A 10,138-nucleotide genomic window follows, 5' to 3' on the forward strand; every position below is an offset into this window, starting at 1 on the left:
CACACACACACACACACACACACACACACACACACACACACACACACCCCATATATATAGTGGTATCTGCTGTGTATACATCACTATGATCATTCTGGACAATATAATTTGAGAAGTGTGCGTGTGTGTGTGCGTGCGTGTGTGCATGCGTGTGTGTGTGTGTGTGTGTGGAGTGGCAGAGGTGAGCAGAAAAAATAAAGGCAAAAGCTCCAACATGGAGCCTCAATTCCATTTCACCTGAGGCATTGTGATTATCAAGTATTTTGTTTCAATTCGCTAAGTTCAGAATGGCTCAGAGCTGATTAAGAATTAAGGTTAGATTCAGCTTCTCATGTAACCTATAGCTTGATTTACTATTCACTTTGGACAACCACATTCCGATTTTCTAATTTGCTCATGAGACTTTTTTTTTTTTTAAAGTTCCTTCCTCTCAAAACCAAAGTTAAAATCTCAAAACGCTTTTTCTTTTCAATGTATTTAATGTGTTTAATTTTTATGATTAAACATTGCATTAAGTTGAACTGGGCACTTGAAGAAGCTTGGAAAGAGAAACGTGAGAAAAGAAAACTCAAGACAGGACTGACTTTCTCTAAAGGGCACTTGCATTTGCTTGACTGTGTTGGATTTGGTGTCTTCTGTGGTTGCATGGTAAAGTTTTCTTTTTTCTTTTTTTTTAAACTGACATATAATTGACATGTTTTCATTAAAGAAACCGAAAAAGACTGGTAGTCCACTTTAGTCCAGCTAGAGTACTCCCACTCAGCATTTCATGGAGTAAGTTTGGTTTTATGACCTCCCCTATATCGTATAGGCTTCATAACTTTTTTGCTTTTGAGGGTGCTCTCAGTTTTCAAGAGGCTTTTGGTAAACTCAGTACAGAAAGAGTAGGGAAGAGTACAGAGGGTCAGAGGAACCATTTGTGATTCCAAGCATAGCCTAGGTTATAGGACTGTGTCATGCCCTAATTATATAGCATTACCTTACACCACGGTGGGGTGTGATAGGGTCAGAATTCTCCTCTGATGTATTATCAGTGTCTTTTCTTAAATATTCAGTTACATGCTTCCAACCTTGGGATCATTGTTTTCTCTTCCACAATGTATTCTGGGGAAAGTTTCTGTAAGGCTGCATATTATTGATTGAAGACAAATAAATGTAATTATGTCCGAAGTGCAAAGTATTCTACTTGAGCTGCAAGAGACTTGAGGTTGAATAAGGTATAGCTTACGTTCTTCTTGAAAGTGACCATCTTGGGACTAAATTTTGGCCCACTCTCTTGACGAGATCCCCAGGGAGATCAGATCCTTACCCCTTCTACTTATCAACTCACCTTTTCTCTTCATCCCAGTCATTTTTGTTTTCTCCGTAAGAGAAAGCTGCCTCCTCGGAGTGTCGGTATTACCTACCTCATCAAAGCAAATAGAAACAGCTTTTGTACCGTTGACATTCTTATAAAACATAGTAAGTTCTAACATGGTTTTTGTTCATGATTATTTTTTCCTCTTTTCTGGAGATAAATATTCAGAACACTAGGTTTGTCTTCTAGAAAAACTCTATCTCTGGAGAACTAGGAATTGGTTCCTTTCTGGAGTCCCCCTTCTCCTCCTTACAGACAGCTGCCTACCGCTTCCTCGGCTGCGGGTCCTCCCGTTTCCAGCACTCTCTGGTCTTCCTCCCATTTTAGGATCCTCCTCCCTGTACGTCCGATAGTCCGTTGGCCTGACTTCTCTCTGTGTCTCTTCCGTCTTCCCTTTCCTTTCGCCTCTTTGGTTTTCTGATCCACGTAAACTTGTAAGTTGCTGTTAACCCCAGGTGTCTGTCTCTCCTCCTTCGGCAGTGTCCTCTGACACTTCAGGGTTTGGATTGACTTGAGTCCAGGTCTCTGTTAACGTCAAGTGCCGCCTTCTGTCCGTTCTGTGGAGGCTGAACCTAACCTCTTGAGGCACAGGATCGGGACTCTCTAAAGTATCTGTCTCCTCTCCCTCCTTCTCTTGCTTTGCCTCTTTCCACCCCAGTAGTACTGGAGTTAGTTAGAACAAGCCCACCGTCATGAGAGTGGACCAGTAAGCTTTCCACAGCACGTTCTTCCCATCCCCAGTTCAAGTATTTTGCGTATGGCATTTAGGAGGATTATCAAACAAAAAATGAAACAGATTAAGAAATGAACATAATCAATTCTCTTGAACTGTGGTTGCATAATGGAAATCGACTACCACGAATGGACCCGTGTACTGAAGTTACGAACAGCAGAGCTAATGCACTGCCATGAGTTCATCTTTATTATTGCATTACACCTGAATCAATTGATAAAGTAGCTTTTTTTTTTTTTAAGCAAGGGATGGCACTTAATTGAATAACAGCCAATGTAATTATATTAGCGGAGGCCAACAGTACTGCTGACAGCGGAAAAGGGACACTGTTGAACAGAGTGCCAGAGCTGGTCTACACATTTCTGCACATTGTTCGGTTGACAGGTATTGAGGGCTGGTACGTCATCTAATTAGATTACAGATTTCCATTGCTGTTAAGTGAGAAATGAAGAGAAACATCTCTTCCTGGTAACATAGCAGTGGAGATGTGCAATTTCACAAGTCATCTTCGGAAAGATGTGTCCGTCTGGGGGATCAGTGTGTCCCTTTTGTCGATGTTAATTTATTCTTCCTTATTCAGTGTGTCTTGATGCGACTGCTGTGTGTCTGGCTGTTGTTTTCTCCGCAGTGAATCTAGGTAACTGCAGATGTGTGAGAAGCAACGGAGTTCTAGATTAAAGTCATCGCAAAATGTGTGCTTGTGAAATTAAGAAGGGGAGGGGAGGGGAGGGAGGGTGTTAAAATAATACACAGAGGGGTAGGACTTCGTGAGCTGCTGTGGTTGGCAGATTGTTTTATCAGTAGATTGTTTGACAGTATGTACTGTCACTCTGCTTCCACATTCCTGTAATAACTCTGGTGGTGTCATACCTACATGTCAGGGGAAAGACTTCACAGTAGGCATTTCCTACACTCTGCTTAGCAACCCGCACTTGGAGTCATCTGCCATCTGACACCAAGGAGACGGGGAGCGACTGTGTCAGAGCAGGGACCGTGGGGACCACTTCTGTTTATCATTCACAGATCCGCACACTGCATGCATCTGTGCAGAACTCATTTATGGATGATGATGATGCTGTGAATTTGGTTTATCTTAATTTGATTTATGACTTTTTGGATGATGCGGCTGATCTGAAAAATCATCAAGACACAGCATATGAGATGATCGCTTATGACAGAAAATGATTTTATGATCAGAACATTTTAAATCCCTATGTTATTGTTTAAGTTTTTTTTTTAAACCAGATGTCTAGAATGTGAATTTGTTTTCTCTCTCTCTCTCCTTCTCTCTTTTTTTCTCTGTCTCTCATTCTTGCTTTCTTTTGTGATCGATTTAGCAAAAGATTAGAAAGCTGATCTTATTATCACAAGGTAAGCTCAGCCTTCCTAAGTGCAGTGTGGAGAGGGCTGCCGCCCCTCTGCCCCTTCAAACCCGGAGTGCTGTATATTGTCTTGTGTGGAAAGGTGGAGAAGTGTTTCCCACCTTTCTTGTCTCTGAGGCACATACCTCTCAACCATCTCTAAGAGATATTAGCCATGCTTGTCACCAAATGGAGTGACTCGTCTCGGTCTTCCATACTTTTTAATTATAATCAGCTGGTCTGTTGAACTTGATGCTGGCCATTCTAGGTCATTTCTATTATCAATTTCGGTTATCACAATTACTCCTCTAAGATGTAGAGCTTCTGCCATTATCGAGAAGCTTTTATGTATCTGTATATTTATTTACTGGTTTACTTTTTGGAAGGGTAGCCTTCAATTTAGGTACGTGTCAAACGTGAGCCTTTGCAGGTGGAGAGAGGTATATGCCCAAGGGCACTTTAAAAATAAATGGGGGATATAAATACAAAGGCAATGTTTTCAGACAGATAATAACCTATCAGGCTTTGGTAAATCATGACATCCCTATGGATGCTCTGGGACAAATCCTTTTTTTTTTTTTTTTTTTTTCTTTTAATGCAAGCAAAGCATCCAGTGAGTAGAGTAAAAGTTTTGCTTGTCTAAGAAGTATGGACTCCAGTTGTTAAAATAGAGGGACCGTGTGTTATTATTGTGCTTGATTTTTTTTTTTTTTTTTTGTATTTATTGTGTGTGGGGTTTTTTTCTTTTTTGGTCCCTTTGGGTTTTTTTCTGTTGTTGAGTGTGATTTTTTTTAAAGGGTGGGTGGGTTTTATTTAAAAAGTCAACTTCTGTTTTTCAGGGTTTTTTTTTTTTAAGAATTAAATTTTAAAACTTAAATTACTTGAAAACATTTTCAACTCTACAATGTAGCAGCTTCTGAAAATAAATGTATTTTACTATTAGATTTAGCTGAGATCCCATTCTGCAAAAAGGGATTTATGTTTAAAGACAGTCTGTAACCCTGTTTCAAATTGCTAACCTTTTAAGCTTATTGTTTTTCCTACCTAAAACTTGCAGTGTAGGAAGGTGAGGGGGAACGAGTCCTTATTTTGTCAAGTGAACCCTAAATTATCTAGACCGTTTACTTTTTTAAAAAAAGGATCCTTTTTATGCCTCTAAAAGTGTTTGCTGTAGGAAAAAAAGGCTTTCTTTTTGTTTTTAGGTAAATTCAAATTGTTCAGTGTAGACAAGCAGAACGTTTCCACCCCTTTATCCTATAGTTAATGTATGTTTTCAAATCTCTGCTGTGAGATTCTCTGCGGCTGATGCTGCTACAGTGTAAAACGAACAGAACAATCATTCAGGAAAAGGTGCGTGGGTTTGCATTCATCCCACCACTGAGGAATTTTACTCTCTTATAAAAATTATGTTAATGAAAAGCTCCCCTTATTGCACTCCCCACCACCACTTATTCCCAAATTCTGAGGATGTGGGGAAATGTTTGCTTTTACAGGGGTGTCATTAGCCATGAATGTGCTTATGTGGTACCTAGTGGAAGCTGAATCAATTTTAAAATGCTCTCCTTTTTCTCACCCTCCCCACTCCCTGTACACCTACCCCCCCTTCCCTCTTGTTTTCCTAGACACAGTGCCAACATCAATCTCCATCGTAAACTGTTGACCAAAGAACTCGATGACATGGGCCTGGACTCATCGCAGCCCTCCCTTAGCAAGGACCTCCGGGATGAATTTTTGATGAAGATCTATGGTGCCCAGCACCCCTTGGGGCTCGACGTCAGGGAAGACGCCTCCTCTCCCGCGGGGACAGAAGACTCCCACCTGAACGGGTACGGGAGGGGCATGGCGGAGGACTACATGGTCCTGGACCTGAGCACCACCTCCAGCCTCCAGTCCAGCAGCAGCATCCATTCCTCCAGAGAATCCGACGCAGGCAGCGACGAGGGGATCCTCCTGGATGACATCGACGGGGCGAGTGACAGTGGGGAGTCGGCGCACAAGGCCGAGGTCCCCACCCTCGCTGGCAGCCTCGGGGCTGACGTTTCAGGATCTCTGATGTTCAGCAGCTTGTCCGGGAGCAATGGTGGGATCATGTGCAACATCTGCCACAAGATGTACAGCAACAAGGGGACCCTGCGAGTGCACTACAAAACCGTGCATTTGCGAGAAATGCACAAGTGCAAAGTCCCCGGTTGCAATATGATGTTCTCCTCTGTGCGAAGCCGGAATCGGCACAGTCAGAACCCTAATCTCCACAAAAACATTCCCTTCACTTCGGTAGATTAGTCTCAGAAAGGACACTACAAATGCCAGCTCTCACCAGATGGCCTACGTATTTGAACTGCCATAGTCAGTGTGTGCTTGTGTACTTGGGATGGTGTGTGTGTATATGTGTGTGCGTATACACACGTATGCCTCTGTGTCCACATACACACACACACACACACACGTTTCCTTTTCTTTAGATACAAAAAGATAAACACTAGGTGCTTTTGAAGTTTTTTTCTCTTTTTCCTTTATAGGTCGGATCTTTCACTTGGGGGTGAAAACAAAGTACCCTTTAAACACGTATACACACATCCACACATAAAAGCGTGCAACTAGCCCAAATTTTGACAGAATAATAATTCCTGGTCCTCTCCAAAGAGACAATTTGTTGTACCCATGACTGTTGCCTGCAAAAAAAAATAAAAGGGAGGAACAAAAAGAAACAAAAAAGGAACTCCTTATAGTTGTCTTTTGTGAACTTTGAGGTTTTGAGAGAATCTTCAATTAAAGCATGGCAGATTCACCTGTAAATATTTAGCCTTGAGAGGCCAATGATGTAAAACAGTTGTATTGATGGTTGTTTATTAACTCTTTTGATTAATTTTTTACAGTTACATCAGCTGTTAGATATACAGGAAAAAAAAATAGTTTGCTGGCTAGCTCTATTCATTTATGTTAGCATTAATGCACATTTTTTAAGGAAAAAAAAAAACATGGTCTTGTTTTTACTACCTGCTAGATATAGTGATAAAGAGGTGCTGGCATGCCTTACAGCACAGATCTGATTTTTTAAAATGTCCTGTACTAGTACATAAACCCAGTCATGCACTTTTTTTCATACACTACAAGGGGATGTGTAATATCCATGCTTCTTTTTTATCCTTAAACTATTGCCATACTTCGAGTAAGTGTCTTTTTAAAAAAATTCACTTGTATAAAAATGGTCTGGTCAGTATAGGGCACAAATGCCAAACAAAAGTATTAGTGTTAACACAAAACTGCCAACTTTGCACAAGTTTCCAGAAAAGAAAATACAATTAGTCACTCAACATAACCACAGGCCAATTTGTCGGCCACCAGAAAACCGCTTTAGAAAAAAACACTTGGTGATTCAAGTGCCGAATGTTATTACAATCAACACTGCAACCTTCTTGCTTATATGTTAAGTTACATAAAAGGAAAACAAAATTATGTGGTGTGAAACAGCTAAGGCATTTATTCTTTAGAGGCTGGATAATATTTCAGGATACAAAAGCCCAAATTACTCACTATGGAACAAAGCTGAATCCAGTAAGAGTTGAGCACTCATTCGCAAGGACCTAACCCTTAATCCTTTAAAAAGACAAAGTCTGAACTGGGTTGGTCTGTTGTGTGGCTATGTAATTCACTGCACGTTCTGCAGTAGTACTCCGACTCGGGCTGGTTTGCGAGACAAAATCAAAGACCTTTAAGAGCGGCAGCAGCAGTACTTGGAAGCTTTGCAAACATGTGCTGAACTTGAACTAAGCAACACTCCTTTCTGAAAAGCCAGAAGAAGGGGGTTTAAAATAGGATCTCTCACTGTTTAGTGTTTTGTGTTTCCCCACACGATTTGTCAGAGAGAAATGAAAGCAAGCCTGAAACCAAGCAATCGAGAGTGAGAAAGAGGAGGGGAGAGGATTCTGCAAACCTCTTTTGTTGTGTTTTGTTTTGTTTGCGATGTTTACACATGTTGCCTGAGCTGGTTTACCACATCAGCAGCCTCAGCTACCACAACATACTGACTAAATGATGATATTTACTCAAGGTCAGTCTGCAGCCAAAACCATTAGGGTGTGAGCTGCAGACTGTTTTGTTGTCTTTTTTTTTTTTTTTTTAAGTGGAGGGGGGGAAAAAAAAGAGATAAACAAGGAATATTTTGTCAAACAGTACACGGTAATTTAAAGAGAATGTATTTCTTTTCTGCATTTAAGGGCCTCAAACATTTCTCTCAGCAGTCTAAAAGTTAGAAATACCCCCTTTGTCTTAACTTTTAATGTTATTTCCATTTTTCATGTTTTGTGATTTTTTTCTAGGTTCACATCAGCATTCACTTCCGTTAAATTTGCCAAAGGAAACTGTTAATATGTTTCTCTTTTTATTATTCCTGTAGGATTTATCGTACCTCACAGTATTTATTGTTTCCAAAAATAAGCATCATTAGTTGAGGATTCAGTATTTTTCTTTGTGAAAATTTCACAAATGATAGATTCTTAAAGATAAGCTAGATGTGTCTAGGGGCTTTATCTTTTCATCTCCTTCAGAGCATGCTATGGGGTTCATTTAATTCTTCATTTGTTCTACAGTGAGGAGAGACCAAAAGTATTTGCAGTACAAAAGAAATTATATCAGACACTATGTCTGTTAAATGACAAATGTTTACGGTGAAAAAAGCTGAGGAATTAGTGCTAACCATTTTTGTTTTCTTGTACCTTTGAATTCCCCAAAGTCTTAATTGCTTTATTTTGGTGTTGTGTTAAACTGAATAGACAGAGATGTTTTCCTTTGTTTGTTTTATACCATATAAGACTCTGTACAGTATGTTTGTGAAAGACTGAACTAGAATAATGAAAGTTTGTTTGCAAACATTTTGGTTCTCTTAGCGTTCTCTGTGTTGCTGCTGTTGCCCTATTATCCAAATGATTCGATTCCAGAAGAGTGGAAAAAAAAATATTTTTGGTATCCCAACAAAAGATTATGGAAACACTAGCTTTGGGAGTGTGCGTAGACTAAATGACACTTCGTTTTATGAAAATAACAAAATTTCAGCCATTTTTAACAGTTACACTCTAGGTTGAAATATTAGAACTCATCTTGTACAAAAATCAGTGTTTACTCTGTTTAATTTAATGTCAACTAAAAGGTCAAAGAGCCCTAATGAGTGAATTACATAGCTGTCAGCAGGTCACAGCAAACGAACCAGGCTTAGAACAAATGTTTGTTACTTGCCGCAAACCGGGCTAGTGTGGATAGCCAGTTAGGACAAGCCCAGAAGTGACAAGATTCTCAAGGTAGAATTTCCCTTGCTCAGAGCATGAATGTGTTCACCTGCCTTTTGTTGGAGAAATGGCAGGGAGTCCTGGACAACTTGCCCTTTTGGAGTCTCTCCCCTTTGCTACTATTGTGCCTCAGGTGCCCACATGTTATGGTGGCCTTCTAAGTGGGTGTATAACATTTTCCAATTTAAAGCCTATTTGCTTAAAAGGGACAGGGGGAGTGGACGGAAGTGGTCCATAGGATGGAGAATCATGAAATGTACATTTCTTTTAGTCCCCCAGTGTTGCTTGTTCTTGGGTGTGTGCCTGAGTGCATTGTTTGGACTTAACTCTAAATCTAGTTAAGAGGGTGATCTCAAGGCTTATTTGTAAACGGGAAGGATAAAGAGATCAGCATTTTAACCACTGAGCCCTTCATCTTTGCCCACTCATACTCATTTCTTTTTTCATAGGAGTTTCCTATTGTGAAACAGGTTCTGTTCAGCTGCATCCATTCTATGCCAGCTGAAAAAGGAATAGGGATGCAGCTTTTTTATCCAAGCAGCCTTTTCCCATTTGATTGATTTTAACCAGCATTTTGTCACAGGTACAAAATTGGGCAGTATTATTGACATGCATGTTTGCTAGGTGGTGTTGAAATGTACTGTTTTGATCATTTTAAACTGTGTGTTTGTAAATATCAGAAAGGCTTAGTCTGCTTTAGGGAGTATCTCTGTGTTATGGAGGGGGACGACACAGAGCAAGAATAGATAATTTGGTTTTAAAAATGTGATAAAAAGCGGGACATTCTTTGTTCTGCTATTAATTGTACTGAAATAAGTCAATGCATTTCAGATCTTAGTCCGGCCGCCCAGTTCAGCCTGATGCCTTTTAAAGGTTTCAGGGTGTTAATGTTTTCCTTCTCAAGGTGACAAACATCTTTTGAAATTGTTTTTAGCACAATGGCGCCACTGTCCTCGTAGTGTAATTTCTTTGGTCGTGAATTTCCAGGCCCTTCCAGTAAGAGGAGAAAGGCACTTAAGTGGTCAATAGCCTGTTAGTATATACATTGCTCTTAAAAAAAAAAAAGCAAGCTTTGAATATATCAAGAATGGGCTGGCTCTTCCAGAGGCATTCTCCTCATTTTACTCAGGGGAAACCATGCGCTGGGTTCCCACCAAATAAAAAGTGACCTTTTGTTCCCCTTCCTCTGTACACACCCCTGACGTGTGCCAAGCAAATGAGAAAGGGGGCCCTTGGCAATTAAAACAGAAAGAGGCCAGTAATCAGATTGAGACGGACATGCTGCTAACTGCCAACAGTTGACCTGAGCAGTCCTAACTTGCACTTGGTCTTTAGCGTTGGGTTAGATTGACTAACAGAGTGAGTAAAGTTCAGCCCTCGTAAGACACGCTCCATCTGCTGTCAT

The 10,138-nt window shown here is 40.4% G+C and overlaps 1 protein-coding gene across 3 annotated transcripts in view; it reads left to right on the plus strand.

Moving 5' to 3' along the window:
• BNC2 (basonuclin 2) overlaps positions 1 to 8,320 on the plus strand; it is a 419,458-nt gene extending 411,138 nt beyond the window's left edge. For all 3 annotated transcript variants that reach the window (XM_029202981.1, XM_029202982.1, XM_029202984.1), the window contains one exon: positions 5,074 to 8,320. In XM_029202981.1, coding sequence (XP_029058814.1) covers positions 5,074 to 5,734 — 661 coding nt within the window. In that variant the 3' untranslated portion in view covers positions 5,735 to 8,320. The remainder of the gene's footprint in view (positions 1 to 5,073) is intronic.
• The last annotated feature ends 1,818 nt before the right edge of the window (positions 8,321 to 10,138 follow it).

This window comes from Monodon monoceros, unplaced genomic scaffold (assembly GCF_005190385.1).
Source record: "Monodon monoceros isolate NGI ecotype Baffin Bay Population unplaced genomic scaffold, NGI_Narwhal_1 Super_Scaffold_5, whole genome shotgun sequence".
NCBI lineage: Eukaryota > Metazoa > Chordata > Mammalia > Artiodactyla > Monodontidae > Monodon > Monodon monoceros.